Below are 18,191 nucleotides of genomic sequence, written 5' to 3'. Positions count from 1 at the left end.
TGCTTTTGCTAGTCAGCCTTTACCTCCTCAAATGAAATTCTAAAATTTGTTTAAAAAAAAAAGAAAAAGAGAGAGAAGAAAATAACAAAAATCATAAAACCTAACTGACACTCTTATCTGCATTCTCCTTTCTGTAATCACTCCCTTGGGTAAAACAAAATACCGTAGACAGCCTTGAATTTAAATATATTTTACATTTGGGGACATTTAAATGCCTCCACGGGTCCCGGGAGACTGACTCGTGTGTCTAGAAGGTAGATGAAATGCTTTGCAGTCGAGTGAAGACATACAAAACGGAGAGGATCATGTAACTGCTCAGTATGCCATATGTCCTTGTCTGTCAAACTCACTTCTGCAAGCATCATCAAGCTGCACGACAATTTTTTTTTTTCAAAATGAGGATCTGCTTTTAATATCAGTGGTGGAGCCTGTATTTTCAAGACACCACTCAGCAGCAGACTCAACCATTTTTGACATTTAAACTCCGAGTCCACCTGACTTCAGATACTCCCCTCTGCTATTTTACCTGAAATCTTACAACATTCTGAGACAAATCAAAGAGACTCGTTAACAATATTATTTTCTTGAACAGTTCCTGGCCCTTTGGGGATAAAAGAAAGTGCCTTAAATACATTTAAATCTATGACAAACTTCCAACTTATTGCCTCCTCCATTTCAGAAATTGGTGTTCTCCACAATTTCCCATTTGTTATTCTGTGCATTAATTAAAAAAAAAAAAATTTTTTTTAAACCACAGAGAGAGACATAAGAAAAATCTTAAAAAGAAAAAAAAAAAAATCCATGTAAGTGAAGCAGTAGCAAAATGCCCTAAGCTCCCAGGGCCCTTCCAGTAGCCCAGCAGGGGCCCTGGGCCGGACTTACGTGCGTGGCGCGCTCGGTGCTTGTGAGGTCGGCTGTGATCCCTTTCCGAGCGTGGATCTTCTCCCTGCTCTGTGCCTTCTGATGAGACTGCAAAGGATACCAGAGAAGGAGGTGCTTCTGACTGCCCTCCTTCCACTGGAGAATCCACACACCCCTTTCCTGCCTGAAGCCTGCACCCTTCCGTCTTCTGCCTGTCCAAGCAGTCGAGTATCACTTCCACTCGGGGCAGCCCCGAGTCTCCTGGTTCACTTCCCTGGATCACTTTTAACTCTTTGCCACTGGAGAGCTGGATTATCTTGCTGGACCTCAGAGAAGCCTCCCCTTTCTCCTTTGTGGGGACTGAATTTATGTGGACGATCCCGCTGTGGTGTACAAGGGGAGGATCTGGGTCAGGAGACTTGGATTTTTCAGCTCCCACGAGAGCCACCACGGGGACATTCGTGACCTTGTGTCTCTCTTGTGAAAGGGACAGTTGTAGCTCAACCACAGGGCCTGGCTGCCCAACTTCTGCCTTCTCCCTTAAGATAATCTCGTCTGCTAAGCGTCCTGTTTGGGAGTCAGGCATAGGGGGTGCCACATGGTAGCTCAGGCCTGTTTCTTCTTTTATGCTCCCAGAAAAGCCAGGACCACTCCCTTGGTCCTCAGCTAGAGGAGCCCCACTCCTGACTGAGGCAACGTACAACTCTCTGTGCTGGTTCTTTGCGGCTGGTCGAATCTGCAGGGTGGTACTTTCCACGCGCCCCTCATGAGTGAGATGCTCGGGGGGGTTGTTTTCAGTTTCAGAGATGGAAGTCTCATTTACTCCACTGGATGGTCTGCACACAGAAAAAGCAGTCCAGAAGGTTAAATCAGAGTGTTACACCTGCCAAAGAACTTTCTGACACTTTCATGATACATGATACAGTCAAAATATTTCCTCTTAAATGTCAACTGCAACATATTTGAGAGCAGAAGTTGGCAACAGGTTTATATTATTATTTAAGGATCTTCCAAATAAACTTTTCTTTAAAGCAAAGCAAAAATGCTTACAAAAGATTATGGAACCTAAATCCATCCTAAATTCAGCTTTGATTTTTTAAAAGCACAGGTTATAGCTACACGGATGTCCAAACTTTATCTGTAATTATTTGGGTGTTTTCAAACAACCACGTTCGTTCTAATATGACAAAGCATTTCAGTGTCTTACTGACTCTAAGTTTAGGTCTGAACATTGCAATGTCATGTAAACATATTCAGCAGCTTCAGAGTAATACTAATATACAGATAATTCAAATAATCCTTTTAGAGGCTGTGCTTTCTTGAAAGGAATGAAATAGAAGCTGTTTTTCAAGCTCCAGAGAGCATGTGTTTTGTAATAAGTGGACCCCAGCCCAGTACTCTTGTGTAAAGAGAAATCCTTTCCATGCTGCAATGAACCATTGAGTCATGGAGTATTTATAATCGGAGATGTCTTCCCTTCTCCCATTTGAACCTGTCTCTCAGAGCATTTCCTTATAGGATGTCTGAAGTCAAACTGTTCCTTTATCTCTCAGCTAAGAAGCCCGGCTCTGTTCACCACCATCCTTTGCTTTCGGCCTTAACCATTCCCAGCTGGTTTTGCGAATCTGGGTTTGCAAGAAGCAATGCCAGTTTAAGAGTCAAACGACTTCTTGCTAAAATGCTAATTTAAACTCTGCTTTTAGAAGAGAAGCATCACTCACAGAACAGCTGTAGGAGATGCCTTCATGTTTCACATTTGTAAGTTTTTTTTAAAAAGCAGCAGTGTCCATCTCTGCCCCTTTCCTCCTCCCTCAAAATGCCCCCCTGATTAATGCCAGATCATCATTTGAAGGGAGTGAACCCCTACTCAAGGGGCTACCCAAAGGAATATACCTTAGAATCTGTCTGATAGAGTTTCTGACTAATGTTCAAAATCATTTTTCCTAACTTTGCTTTTGACTGCATTTAGTAAAGCAAAACTAAACAAAAACAATAAAAAACTAACAGTCAAATGAATTGCGGCTTTCTTTAAGGAAGTAATCTGTAAACCCTCCTGGTAATTAAAAAAAATTATAACACAGCATTTTAAAAACATGATGATAGCAAATTAGATCTTTCTTATATAGGAAATGATTAATACACTCTATGCAACTAAACTTGATGGTACCAAAAGGTCAGAGAGTTTTAATTTAGGAGGGCCTCGGATGGAAGTAGATTAAATCACTTTGAATTATGTTAGCAATCAAATATGAAGCTGAGAAGAGAGTCATTTGAATTTATTCCAGTCTTACAAAGTGTAATACAGGCAAATGGATCATATAAATGTTAACATTTACTGGTAGCAGAAGCAAAATGGATATACATGAATACAAATCATGAGAGCACTAAAGGTTAAAGATTTGTCCTTAAAATGCTCAGTTCCTTTCAGTCTACATAGGGACAATGTTCAGATACCCAGAACGGTGGTGGTGATGATGATGATGATGATGATCATCATCATCATGATTGCCTTTGGGCTGATTTTAATTTGAGATTCCATTCAAACCTCATCAATTAATTATTTATTTTGCCGATGTCAAAATACTTAAGAGAAAATAATCATCATCATAATTCCAGCTATTAAAAGTAGCAGAGACCTAGTTCATTTATTTCTGGAAGTAAATATGTACCTAAGGCTCAGCTTTAAATCACCATGGATTTTCCCAGTGATAGCCATTGTAATCAAAACAAGAACCAGCAGGGAATGTCCCAGACCACAAATATGTTCCAAAGAAACTGGCCTCATTAAAAGAGTAAAGACACTAAAAAGGGAACAAATTAGAAAAGGTTTTCCCCTTATTTGGGATGTGATTAAACCTTTAACAAAGATGGAAGTCTTCAAATACCTCAGAGATTTATGGATGATAATGGCAAACGCTGTGTCCACTCTTGGCAAGACACAGTTTTCTTTTAAACGTTTAGTTTTCTTTTAAAAGCAAAGGGCAGCTTTATAATTAAGTAGGATCCTAAAGGCTTAGACATTGGGCTTGCTGGGTAAATACTTAGATGGGAGAGTCTAAGAATAGTGCTACATTTCTTTTATTTTCACAAGATGATGGCCCTACCGAGTTCATGTGTGAAATAGAATCAATAGTGAATGATTATCAGAAGGGTAATGCCACACGTCGTGTTTCTGCAGAGTTAAGACAAAACCTGGAGGGCTTTCAATTCTGTGTGAGATTGTCCTCTGGCATCTTCCTGAAGGCTGCTCTCCAGGAAGCCAGAACTCTCCTTTCTGGAGGCATTACAGTGCATGGTCAGAGCCTCACTTGCAAAGTTAGCAGGGATTTGTACATGGTCCTGTGGTTTGCACAGGACCGTAAAAATGTTGATGCTGTCGCTTTTTTGTGATTGCCCTTGTTTTCTTTTGTCTTAACGTTTAAAGTTTACTACTGCGTTTTTAAGCAATTACGTAGGGAGGGTGGTATTTGGGGAGATCAAATTAACCAGTGATTTCCATTAGTAGTCCACCACCTTTATTCTAACCATCTGCTTTTGTCCATACTCAGAAGGTTTTGCTACAGGTCCTGACAAGCAGAAATTGAGCTGCTTTTAGGGGGTTTTGTTGTTCTTTTCCTTCTCCTAGGCATTCTCTTTGTATAAAAAAAAATTGTTGTACAGTGTAACAGTTTAACACTTAAACATTTTTTAATGGAATTGATTGCTGTTCTTTTTTAAACTTTTAATTCCAGTATAGTTAACATACAGTGTAATATTAATTTCAGGTGTACAAAATAGTGATTCAACACTTCCATACACACCCGGTGCTCATCATGACAAGTACCCTTCTTAAGCCCCATCTCCTATCTCCCCCTCCACCACCACCCCCCACCACCCCACTGGTAACCATCAGTTTGTTCTCTAAAGTTAAGTTAAACATTTTTAATTCATCAGTGAATCTGGAATTATAATGTAGTGATCCTGACCCACCACAAAATCTTGACCTAGAAGTATTAAATTATGTTCAACATACTGAGCTTTCTAAGGAGCTCGTCTAAAATACCTAAGATTTTCAACAAAGTTCATGACACAAAAATTTTCAAGTTAATTCTCAATTAACCAGAAAATTAATTGCCATTTTTCAAATACGGTGGTTCTTCTGTTTAACTATACTACCCTTCTACAGAGCAACCCCAATTTCTCCATAAATGACAAATCATATATTTAGTAAAAGCTATAGTCATTCCCATCTAACCTCAGGAGAAAATCAACATTCCAACAAATGTTTTGTACCTTTTGATAAGCATTTGGAGAGAGTCCGTTATGCTCTCCATGAGCTTGATGACTTGGGGGTAGGTGAGGTCTGCACAAGGGTTGCCATTGATAGAAACCACTTCATCCCCCTCACAGAGCCCAGACCCAGAGGCTTTGCTCTGGCTTCGGATCTGAGTGGAGTGAAAAAAGAAAGAAAGAGTTAGAATCACATAACTTGTAAAAAAAAAAAAAAAATCCATGACACCATCTCTGAGAAACGTTTATTTGGGAGGTAAATAGATCTGCAAAGTATAAAATCAGCCCTGGTTTTTAATCCATCTGTTGACCAAGAAGACCATCTTAAACCCTTCTGACCCCTTTCACGCACACAATGTATTATGCACCATCATGTCAACATTTAATTCATAGCATTGTTAAGTGAATGGAAAAGGAACATAAATCTATAGTAAAGGAACTGGAATAAAAGAAATAAAGAATAGAGAAGAATGAGGGCAGACATGTGAAAATAATTGAGTTTACATTAAAAATAATTGTCACACTGTGAAGTTTGATCCCAGTCAGAGAGTGACCGCTCACATTCAAAAAAATGTTAAAAGCTTTTCCATTGTAGAGGTGGGTTGAACACTGACTGAAGAAGGAGATGTAGGGCAGGACAATTTAAGGAGAGAGCAGTACAGCTAAATGAACTAATGAAAGCTGTCCCAACATAATGGGGAAGTTAGGCAGCCAATATTAAGAATTATGTCAAAGAGAAAAATCCTTTATTGAAATCAACTATTGAAGTCTCGGTACGAACCAAAGTTTAGCAAAAAAGAAAGAAAGAAAAAGACGATTTTGCAAATAATAAAAACATCCCTGCTATAACAATTGTATCATATTCTTGCCCAGAATGACGTGGAACAAAAAACTGGCTAAACCTAAAAGAGAACTTTTAGAACCTGGAAAAGAGAAACTTAGAGAAGTAAAATAATGGCGGAGAACCCCCACCAGCTCCTTAGTGAGGAATAACTGGAGGTTTATATCACGTATAATTCGGATTATGGTAAAATGTCATGCCGATTATTCTCCCTCTGCCCTTCCAGGTTCCTTCTCCCCCTCCTCGGTGCTACATCATGCCAGTGGGGGACCGGCCTCTAGAGACAGCACTGGCTGAGCTCCCTGCAAGCTGCTCCTGGTTGGATTTGGTCAACAGTAAGCCCCAACAAGTGCTCAAAGAGCAAGAGGAATGAGAGATCAGGTAGACAGATGTTCTCCCTACTGAATGTGCTTGGTCGTGGTTTGGCAATGGCTCCATTCCTCCATCTAGAGAGTCACGGCTCCTGTCTGTCTGCCTCTCTCCCTTGCCTTAACTCTTGCGAGATTCCAATTAACGCGTACCATCTTCTTGCCTCTTCAGGCTTTTTATCTCCAGGTCCTTCATTATCATTTGGTGGTTCACTTAAACCTGCCTTTAGTCCCTGCATTATATTATCTTCAGTTACCCCTCTGAGCATGCCACCTATTTCCTGCTGGGACCCTAAGTGATACTAATGTGGTTAGATGTCACTTTATAATGTGAGTTTACTAGTTCTCCATGAGCCATGTAACATGTCATACAATCTGAAACTTAACGGCACTTTAAGATCCTATTCTAGATATTTTCCACCAAGATGATCCCTTTCTCACTATTAAAATCAAGATTCTTTTTTTTTTTTTAAGATTTTATTTATTTATTTGACAGAGAGAGACACAGCGAGAGAGGGAACACAAGCAGGGGGAGTGGGAGAGGGAGAAGCAGGCTTCCCGCCGAGCAGGGAGCCCGATGCGGAGCTCGATCCCAGGACCCTGGGATCATGACCTGAGCCGAAGGCAGACGCTTAACCACTGAGCCACCCAGGCGTCCCTAAAATCAAGATTCTGAGTCCAGAGAGATCAAAGCCTTGTCAGCAATACTTCTTGAAGAATGTTTTCATAGCCAGGCTCATTTCTGACTGGGCGTGAAACGTATTTCAACTTACCTCCAACAGCTGCCCACTAATCGATAATCGGCTGTTGACTAATAAGGTTTAAGTTTCTATCTCCAGGTGCATTTACATGTTAAGTGGCACTCTTGAAAGTAAAAGATACCTTTAAGTGCCAAAACAATGACACTTGTGAAGTTTAAAGTGATTCAGGTAGTTTTGCTCTGGGAAGGTCTGTCCTTTGATGGTCATAAATTATAATCTACAGTGGTTTCCTGTTTTCTGACAAAATTATCTCATTTTTGTTTTGGAAGAACATACTAGTTTATTGCAAAATATTTGCAAGGCTATAAGGAAGCAACAAAAGCAATGAGAAAGAGCATATGCCCCCAATTTTGAAAAATATCTATTTACCTGCCAAATATATTTGTTTTGTTTTGTTTTGTTTTGCATGAAATAATTAAAATAAAGACTCACAAGAGAGCTGTTAATAAGTCAGGGATAAAATAATATCCAACAGTGAACACTTAAGTTAAGGTTAGAGTTGTTTGTTCACATTTCAGTCATTTAAATTTATTTATTTTTTTTTTTATAAAATAAGATGAGGTGGATAATAAAGCATTTTTTGAAGCGTAAACCCATTCATTCAGTTGAGTCAGATGTACTAGAACACAGACAGGAAATTCATCCTTTGGAGGACCAAAGAGGTTTTATGTTTCTAAGACAGATGTATCATTACACCTTGTACCGCTCAAGGCCCAGTCTCAGGGGTGGGGAGAGGGGGTTTCCCTTTTATCGGCAGTAAGTTGTGTGAGTTTTAAGCAACTTCATGGGTTTGCAGAACAAGTTGAAAAACTGATCCTTGGAAGAGAAATAAATCCCCAGCTTAACAGAGCTGTCTATCATGCAAACATTTTGCTTGATGGGAAAAGGGCAATTCATCATTATGCTTGTCAAGTGGAGCTTTTAATGGTATCCGAATAAGCAAAAGCATTATGGGAGGAGTAGTTAGCATTCCTTCAGAGCATGCATTCTGAGGTCAACATTCAGAATCAACTGCAGCAATTGTGTTTCACTGACCTTTTACATCTGTCTGAACAGCAGGAAATATTTTCCTCAAGAACCATGTTAAATGTGGGGATACTGTCCTTGCCACAAAGTAGTTGTGAAAGAACTACTCTTCTTCCATTTCTAATAGGACTACCAAAACAAACAAGATGGTGCGACAGTGTCTATCACGCCCAGACATATCCTTTGCAATCACCAACTTCACCAATATGGCTCATTTATTAGTGTACAAAAGATCCTTACCTTATGTTGTGTGTAATCAGGTATTTTAGAATGTACATATTTGTGTATTATTACGTACATGAGTAAAAATTCTGACTCCCAAAAATATTCTTATTTGTGAAAATGAAATACACTGTCAGTAGTAAGTTTGGATATGCAGATCATTAGCATTGACAATGCTGAATCTCAGTGAATTTATCAACCAGTCCTCTTCTTAGGCTATTAGTGCTAGAGTCATAAAATACGTAGTGGGAGAGAATGCCAACTCAGAAGGAAGAGAGGGTTCAATTGCGTAGCTCCAATGATTACTGGCTGACTGAACTTAAATAAGTCATATTACACCTTTGAGCTTTAGTTTTCTAAAGTGTAAAATAGAGCTAATGAATTCTATTTCCCTAGATGGTTAAAAAGGATTAGAAATAATATGTACTAAGTTTATGACACACACACAGCTCCTAGAGGTACCCAAGAAGGGGCAAATGCATAAAAATGAGTTGGTTTCACACACACACACACACACACACACACACACACACACGAAAGGAACATGCCAAGTAAAAAGAAAAGCCATAAAATGTTGGTACTTTGTCTACAAGATGTTTGAAAATAACTGGATTTATTTTCAGTTTTTATGCCTATATTTGGCATTAACTCATCATAATCTAAAGATAAATGTTATATCTGTCTTTTCCTCAGTAAGTACACATTTCATAACTGAGAGGTGAAAGAAGACAAGCCTATTTATTGTTTCCCAGCAGAAATAACAATACAAATATTTAAATACTAGGGGCTTATCTTCACTGAGCACTTACTATGCTAAGCCCTCTACATGCTTACACCGTTTATTCCTACAAAACCTCAATGAGAAGTATACGTCCACTTCCATTTGTGAATGTTCAGATGGACTGCACCCAGGCGCCCCCTATCATGAATCTTAGGAGTGTAGCAACAATTAGCAGAGGCCGTAAGGAAAGTCAGGGAGGAAATAAAAACTTGCCAAGTCAGTCCATAACCTGGGAAAGAGAGATTTTGTTTTATTTGGTTTACTTTCTTCTTCTTTTAAGATTTATATATATATACAAGGTATTCTTGAAAGATTGGAAAATAATCAATATTATGACCCAATATGTTAAAAGTTCAAACTCGAGTATAATTATCTTTTGCAAACTGTGATTTGACTCAATACGAGCATGCAATGTATGCCTTTGTCTTGAGAACATTCCCTTAGACACTTCATTCCACATCTAATATATTAGACAGAGAAGAAATTTCTATCCATAAAATACTGTATTTCCTATTAGCATCTCTGTTTGATCAGACCGCAGAACTAAGAGATACTGGTAATGTAAATATTTACCAAAGACTGTATTTTTTTGCTTACTGCTTCTTGATCCATACCAGGAGAGATTTATTTTACTACAACCAAGTGAAAATGGAAAGTTAGAGCTTCTCTGGGAAATTCAACAACGTTATTTTCATTTCACAGAATAAATCTGGGAAAGGTTTCAGCTACGCTAATTTGGTTTTAGGAGTTAATAATTCCCTGGCAAAATGCAAAAAGTTTCTTTTTCTATTCTTCATTGTCACTTCATTTCTAAGTCTTCCAGAACCGACTAGAAAGCAGGTATCAGATTTGAATTCTCATAGAACTTTGTAGTTGAACTATTTTGTCTTGTGTAAATGGCATATCAGTTATGTCAGCTTACTGCTGGTGAGACTAAATCTTGTCTCAGGGGCTGCATTTTCACGTATAGCTCATTGACAAGTCCTGTCGGAACATGTCACAGTAAATGGCAGAACCAAGACAAGTAGTAGATTCCACTACTCTATCTAGTAAAATATATGAAAAGGAAAGAGGAAATTAGCATAAATCTAACCTATCACAGGTGGGCTATTCTCAATCCATAACATGAAGTCCCAGGGACCTGGAGATAACTAAAAGAGGATGAGAGAGATGATCTCAGACAAGTAAAATTTCAGAAATTAAAACATTCTGATGGAAATTGGAAAGTAGTCTATGATCTAGCAGCTCTTTCTGAAGCTCCAGGCTTTCCTCAGTTTTCCGCTTCAGGCCTTCAACAAAATCCGCCTCGTATCTCTGAGACGAGACTTAATAAGCATTCCCTCAGCCCAGCTGGCTCTCACACGGAAGCCCCAGGTAGGTCTGCATTCCTCAGCTGACCAGAGAAATGGTCGGAATGGTCACGGGGAGGTACAGCAAGAGCAGTGATGATGGTAGATTAAGTTTTAGAAATTAAGGAAATAATCCAACTTTTAAAGGACCAGATTCTGAACTACAAACCTCCATCTTTGGTGGTGAGTTTCCTAGTACCAAAGATGAGGTCACAGGATGCTGGGAATTCATGTTTACGGTGGTACAGTATTTCTGGAAATCAATAGCAAATAGCAGTATAGCTTCAGGATGACAAGGCAAAAGAAAACAAGGACCAGAATACAATGGAATAAAAGCAGTAAGAACCCCAGGAAACTCTTTATTGTGGGAAGCAAAAGGCATCTGGATCTTAGTGCGAAAATTCAAACAGTGCAAAAATTCAAACGGTAAAATAGAGGGGGAGAAAAGGCTTGAGAAAATACCTAGAATATGGTAAATAAATATGAAATATAACTAGTAACTGAGTAAATCAAAAGTCAGTGGAGAAGACCGTGGCAGCGTTGGACGGACTGCTCAACTTGTGTCCCAAGCTCATTCGTGTGTGCCTTGGATGTCACAGAGGCTGAGAAGATACAGCATGTCCCAGACTCTCCTGCAGCCAGGGCCCTGGGTGTGATGTAGTTCTAACCCAGCGGGTGTAGCTGCAAGAACACTTGTATTTGGGATTGAGTTCCGCAGAGAGGGACGTTAGACTGTGAGGCACCCATTTCGCTGGTGCAGATCTGGGAGACAATTTTACTCTGGATTCAACACTTTTGCTGGCAGCTTCTTAATCCCAGATCAACGCTAAGGTGTGTAACCCTAGACCCAGCGCTGGGCGCAACGGCTCCGGACTCCCCTGCTTCCGTATCGTGGCAAATGGTGCCAATCCCTTGGGTAGCCAGTCGTGCAGTGTTGTTTGAAGTCATTCCTGGAGGCCCTGCCTCGAGCCTGCCTTTCCAGATCGTTCAACAATTCTACAAGTACTTATTGAATTCCTTTCTGACTAAAATAACTAGACAGGTTTCTATTTTCTGCAAGTGAACCCAGAACTGATACAGAATGATAGAATGAATGGCAAACACAGAAGGTTAAGAGAGGAGCGGCAACCAGTCAGGTACAGATAAGAAAAAAAGACGGATACAGACTCCGATACTTCAAGACAGGAGAGACAATGCAGAAACGTATACCAGATAAATGGTATGAGGTCACCATCTGCTAAGAACAAAGGAGGAAGGGCAGGCAGAGGGGATGAAAACTTGAGGACAATGAAGGAAGCTCAGAAAAGCCATTACAGAGTACATGCTAGGAAATCAATACAAGAGAAAGAAGAGCTTTGTGAAGAATTTGTAAAGAAGAAAGTGAGATGATTATCAACATGCACAGTTACCTCAGACAAATGTTCTAAAAGGACAGTAGTTGATTACTAAAAGGAAATGAGGCTTTTCTCCATGCAAGCATTGACAAGTGCATAAAAAATTGAATAAGGCATTCAATTTACAAAATGTTTGTCTAAATAGTGACAATAGATCTTAAACTATATTCACATCAGGCCATGAGTGCAAGTGCAAAGAGACACTAGGATTTTTCAGTTATTCTATCCTCAGTACCTCAATTCAAGCTCAATAGCTTGTTTTCATGTTAAGTTTTGGTTTGAAGGCTATGAACTTTACTGCTCTGGTCACTAATATATATACAGATACTAGGCAAAAAATTTTCCTTTTGGACGACTGTCTTTCCCCGTAGGGACCAAGTCACCATAAAAGTAAAAAGCATTCCTGGTAGCAACCTTGGAAACATTCCCGGAGTAAATAACTATCTTTGACAGGAATGAGGGCCCTAATCCATGGGGCTGCATACTTCAGGATCTGCATACCAATGTGATTTCACAGGCAGAAACAATGCTGCAATTTAACTACTATGAGCTCTTATTAAGCAGCCACCATGATGCTAGAAAACCAACAAGTACAAATATGGAATGGTATTCTTTGCTCTTCTTTTCTTCCTAAGAATGTAAACATCCTAGCTCTTTCAGGAAAACACTGATGGACCAGAGCCTATGTGGACATGTCATCCCTGTCTGCTTTTTTGTTGGATTAAATGTGAAAGACAGCATAAAGATTTTTGACCCATAAGGAACATTCCTTCTATAAGCATTTATACAGAATATTTTAAAAAATGCTTTTTAAAGAATTCATTAAAAAGCCTATGTGAAATCTAAGACTAGATAAATATGTAATCAGTAGAAGCAAAATTACTCAGAAAAGACAACAGAACTAGAATTCACTACTTTCAAATATCTGTTTATTTTTATGATTTTGTTAGCTGTACACACTACTATTAGCTAAATAATTATTATGCTGCAATACCTCACCTAATACGAATTTAGTCAGTCATCTAAAGAACCTATAAGGGGAGCCTGGGTGGCTCAGTCAGTTAAGCATCTGTCTTCGACTCAGGTCATGGTCCCAGAGTCCTGGGATTAAGTCCCACATCAGGCTCCCTGCTCAGCCAGGAGTCTGCTTCTCCTCCCCACCCCTTCCCCCCCGCCCCCCTTTTGTGTGTGCATACTCTCTCTCTTTCAAAAATAAATAAATAAAATCTTAAAAAAAAAAACCCTATATAAGTAAGCTCAACAGTCTTTTGAGTGGTCAAAATACAATAATAAACAAAGCTCACTAAGACTTCTGTGCATCACTGTAAGGGTCTGGGGCCCTTTCTCATTCTATTTGTTCAATTTTATATAATTCTGATAAGGTTTTTTATTTGGTTTACAGAAAATTAGAAATAGAGAGGTAAACATGCATCCTGTATAAAGAAAGATGTTACAATTAATACAATGCCAAAGCAAGAAGGTAAAAGCCAAAATTTAAAAACACATCAAAATCTTAAAAGAAAAAAAAAAAGACTCCAAATACAGGATCATTTAATGAAGGTGTAAAAAAAACTCTCACACGCTCAATGGGACTTGATGCCTCTATTGTACTTGAGTGAAAGAGTGAGCATTAATAATAATGATCTCAAGTCATTTAAAAAGTTTCAATCAACTTCACTAGATTGATTAGATGCAGAAAAACAGGTAATACCTTTTAGAGAGTATCATCCCAAATAGCTAAAACAAGATTTGCTATTTAAAGGTATAACTGGATCTCAGGCATTGCCACATTAGGTACTGGATTAGAGTTCATAATCTGAGGTCCTAAATACTTTTCTTCTATTGGTGTTTTTACTGAAATGGATTAGTTTTAGACACTGACTATGTCTCACATATCCAGAAAATGTATCTTTCTGGAATCCCCTTTGGCCATCTGGAGTTTTACTATATTTGACTAAACTAGATAAAGCAGTTTTTCTTCAGATGGCTCATACATAAAACTACACATAAAGAAGGTAGACATAACATTAAAAATGTCCTCCCCATGACAAGGGTACAGATTTTTAAAAAATGTATAAATTCTATTATTTTGCTCTAGTAGCAAACCAGAAATCCTACCTTAATTAAGCAACCAAATCACGTGACAAGGCATTTAGGGTTTCAGGGAATCGTTTGCCTTTCAGGAGAAGGAAGGAATCCCCACCCAGATTGCTAATTCTATGCCTTGTTGAACTGCAATACACACACACACACATATACACATACACACATACATACATATAAGATCTGTCATGGTGCTTCCATTTTGGAAAGAATCATTTAAAATTTTTGAGGAGGTTTTAATTAGAAAACTGTCAACAGTACAAATTTATAAATATTTTGCATAGTTTTAATCCAAGAAAGTCACTGACTGCACTGAACATTTATTTTAGTAGGAAAGTGGGGTAAAAGACAATGCCAATGTTGTCTTCACATAACTAGAATACTTGCCACCAGCCCAGCCACAGGACCTGCTGAGCCATCTGGCTGCAAAAAGGAACAAACTAACTGATGAGGAAGCCAGGGGAAGTTAATCAAGGACTGTGCCCTTTCAAGGAAGGGCCCGGGTTAAATGATCACTTCCAGAGCTTTGGTTAACTGGAATTTCGTTTAGCCCATCATCAGTATTTAAGAGTGTGTGACCCAGAGCAACAATTCTAAACCTTTCGGTCTTAGGACCCATTTGCAATCTAATGAATGATAGCAAACTTTAAAAATATTTTGTTTTTAGGGGTTCTATTGATACCTACCAAGTTAGAAATAAAAAGTGAGACATTTAAAAATTGTGTTCATTAATTAATTATAAAGTACAATAACTGGTATGTTAACATAAACAGTATGTTTTTATGAAAAATAACTGTGCTTTTTAACACTAAGATAATTTAGTGAGAATAGTGACATTGTTTTCCATTTCTGTAAATCTCTTTAGTATCTGAGCTTAATAGAAGACAACTGGATTCTCATATGTGCTTCTTCATTCTGTTGTATTAATGTTGTGTTGATTAAAGTGTATGAAGATCTAGCCTCATACAGATATATGTATGTGTACATATATATATTATATATATATTATATAGTTGGAAAAGGGGAGAGTATTTTAATAGCTTTTCAGATAATTTTGGATATTTTTCTTTGATACTACATCAAACTCAACAAGTGGTAGTTTCTAAAGTTGCAATGTGAAATTTAAAACCATAGCAATGAACTTTTCATACTTGGTTACATTAAAATCCATTGGCGTATTTTGCACTTTGAATGGACCTTTTACTGATTCATGATTCTGTTACACCACACATTGTCATTTGGAAAATATTGATTCACTGAGTCAGGCAGATCTTCCAAATGTTGACACACTTCATTATACAAATACACAAAATCACCCTCCTTAATATCATTAATGTTCTCATCAGAGAAGTCTTTAAGTATTGAAAAGCTGTCAAATTCACAGTGGCAGATGAAACTTAATTTTCCCTTGAAAGTTCAAAGACTGGCAGTGTTTTCCTTGAAGTGACAGGTTCATTTTGCTCATTTTTTAGAAGGTATCTACTGAATACCCAGTCTGATTAACCACAGTGTGTCTGTCAGTCATTCTTTAAAGTAAAAATGGTGAAAAAAAAGGCTAGTAGAGCTTGCAATTAAAAGGATTGTCCAAGTGTTTCCTCAAGACAAACATTGTTCTTCAGTATTCGGTCAGAGTGCTTTATGTATATTTTCATTTTGTCACACAGGATATTAAAAATATGTATGCTGGGGCGCCTGGGTGGCTCAGTCGTTAAGCGTCTGCCTTCGGCTCAGGTCATGATCCCAGGGTCCTGGGATCGAGTCCCACATCGGGCTCCCTGCTCGGCAGGAAGCCTGCTTCTCCCTCTCCCGCTCCCCCTGCTTGTGTTCCTGCTCTCGCTATCTCTCTCTCTGTCAAATAAATAAATAAAATCTTTAAAAAAAAAATATGTGTGCTGAAAATTTAATAAAATGCAAGCTTTGGGGCACCAGGGTGGCTCAGTCGGTTAAGCGTCCAACTCTTGATTTTGGCACAGGTCATGATCTCAGGGTCGTGAGATCGAGCCCCGTATCGGGCTCTGTGTTCAGTGAGGAGTCTGCTTGGGATTCTTTCTCCCCCTCCTGCTTCTCCTCCCCCACTTGCGTTCTCTCTCCAAAAACATAAATACAATCTTTAAAAAAAAAAAAATGCAAGCTTTTACTGCCTTATCAAGAATATCCTGATATGAAACCAGAATCTTGTTTCTTAAGTCACCTGGTGACAGTGAGGAATACAATGACTCCTAGTACAGGTAGGAGTCATTGCCCTGAAGGCTACGGTGCAAGTGGCTTCATCCACCTTTGCTTTTTGCGTCATCGGTGCAAATGTCAACACAGTGAAAAAGAGAAGCAACAATCTTGGTATTATTATGAAAGTCATTTTGAACTCATGGATCTCCTGAAAGCATCTCAGAGCCCCCTGGAGGACTGCAGACTACACTTTGAGGGTTACTGATATAAAGGGACAGACATATATGATCTGCATCTTCGGCATCCTGGGTCTCTGCGCTGGAGAGAAGGAAATTCCATCAAAGGCAATGCAAGGGCAAACAGCCCAGGGAAGAAAAGGCTGACCGAAACCAGGAAGGGATGCCTTCTGAAAACCTTGCACTGAGACAGCACACCTGAAAGCAACCGTGAATTCCGACTCAAGGCAACTCTGGTGACCTAGGGAAATGAAGAAGCTCACTGTTCGGCCCAGTTCTAGAGATTCAAAGTCTACTCTCTGTGGGAGGAGAGACAAAGGGAAGGAGAAACTCTTCTCCTTGGGCTGGAATGTCAAGATTGCATTGGAAATAGTCCCCATCTAGTTGCCAAACTAGTGGCTAATTCAAATTCATTGAGCACTGTGACCGCAATACAAAGATCTTTGTGTTGTTTACAACCCAAAGTATGTCTTGCACACAGTAAGTGTGCTGAATAAATGACAATATGAGAAAATCGAATTTTACTCCGATGTCTGTCTCACTTCCCTCAGTACCAGGGCCAACAGTCACTCCCAAACCTACAGTGTACTTTGTATTTATTCTCTTTCTACTGTCTTGCAGGTGTGAGATTACAACAAAGGTCTCATGTGAGAAATAGGGAACTCCCGGTGTATTTGGGGAAATGAATCGGTCTTATCCGATACTGCACAGCCGGGAGAACGGAGTTTTCCCCAGCAGGGGCCATGGTCACACCGCGACTCCATAAAGCAACTCTGCAGCTGCTCCTGCCAGTCACTCCATTTCGCCATCATCCCTCTGGCCCCAGAAGAGGTGAAGTCACAAGGCAATCAGTAAAACCTAAACCTTTCCTAAGTATGGGCGTGGTTGCAATTTATGGAGAAAAGCACATGAGCGGAGGCAGTGCGAGGCGCCCAAGCTGAGGCAATGCGGCAGGTGCCACCGAAGTTCAAATGTGCCCTGTCTGCCTTGGCAGGTCCGCGGGAGTGCGCCCGGGCTAGGGGCGTGCTTTCCAAACCTAGTACTTCAAGAAGGGAAATCGGGGTCATGCCAAGTGCCCTCTGTGTCCACGCAAGTGTTCTGTTAATGCATTTTAAAACCAGTCATGCCCCCTGCTGTGATTGGCTAATACTTCTGTTTATTTCGGATTGAGGAGCGCCTACATGAATGTCATCATCTTGCCAAAAAATCTTGGGCCAGAACCAGCCAAGGAGAGCCTTGTGGGGACAGGCAAGAGCCTACTCTCTCTCTCTCTTCACCTAGCCAGAGGTCTTTCTTGAATTTATGTAAGAAAATGGAGCTGGAGCTTTGTTTTTGTTACTTCATTTGATGAATTAGTTAAGTAAGTAATTATGCTACATATTTACTGATTGTCTTTAATGTGACTGATAGTGTTTTGGGTTCTGAAGTCAGTAATGAATACTGTCTTCGATATCTTTATATTCTTCAGGGGCCTGGATGGCTCAGTCGGTTGAGCGTCTTGACTCTTGGTTTCAGCTCAGGAGTTGTGGAATCGAGACCTGCCTGGGCTCTGCGCTCAGCGGGGAGTCTGCCTGAAGATTCTCTCCCTCTGCCCTCTACCCGCACTCTCTCTCTCCCTCTCTAAAATAAATATATAAATCTTTTAAAAAAATCTTTATATTCTAAGATAAATAATTTGGTAGATAAGTGTAACCCCACATGATAACTGCTATCATTCAAGTCAACACAGTAAGCAATGAGAGCACACCCAGGGCAGTACTGACAAGGATTCTTGGAGGAGGCAAGGTTTCCTAAAGGACAAATAAACGTTAGCC

The 18,191-nt window shown here is 39.5% G+C and overlaps 1 protein-coding gene across 4 annotated transcripts in view; it reads right to left on the bottom strand.

Moving 5' to 3' along the window:
- The window catches only part of SYNPO2 (synaptopodin 2), a 163,253-nt gene that overhangs the window by 34,754 nt on the left and 110,308 nt on the right, over nucleotides 1-18,191 (bottom strand). For 3 of the 4 annotated variants that reach the window (XM_035030344.1, XM_035030343.1, XM_035030342.1), the window contains exons 2-3: nucleotides 5,134-5,285; nucleotides 883-1,697 (exon numbers count right to left, since the gene is read on the bottom strand). In XM_035030344.1, coding sequence (XP_034886235.1) covers nucleotides 883-1,697; nucleotides 5,134-5,285 — 967 coding nt within the window. The remainder of the gene's footprint in view (nucleotides 1-882; nucleotides 1,698-5,133; nucleotides 5,286-18,191) is intronic. The other variant, XM_035030345.1, reaches the window with a different exon arrangement.

This window comes from Mirounga leonina, unplaced genomic scaffold (genome assembly GCF_011800145.1).
Source record: "Mirounga leonina isolate KUSES-001 unplaced genomic scaffold, KU_Mleo_1.0 Mir_357, whole genome shotgun sequence".
NCBI classification, from domain to species: Eukaryota; Metazoa; Chordata; class Mammalia; order Carnivora; family Phocidae; genus Mirounga; species Mirounga leonina.
The sequence above is the reverse complement of the archived record's forward strand: the minus strand, read 5'-3'. Positions and strand labels throughout refer to the sequence as shown.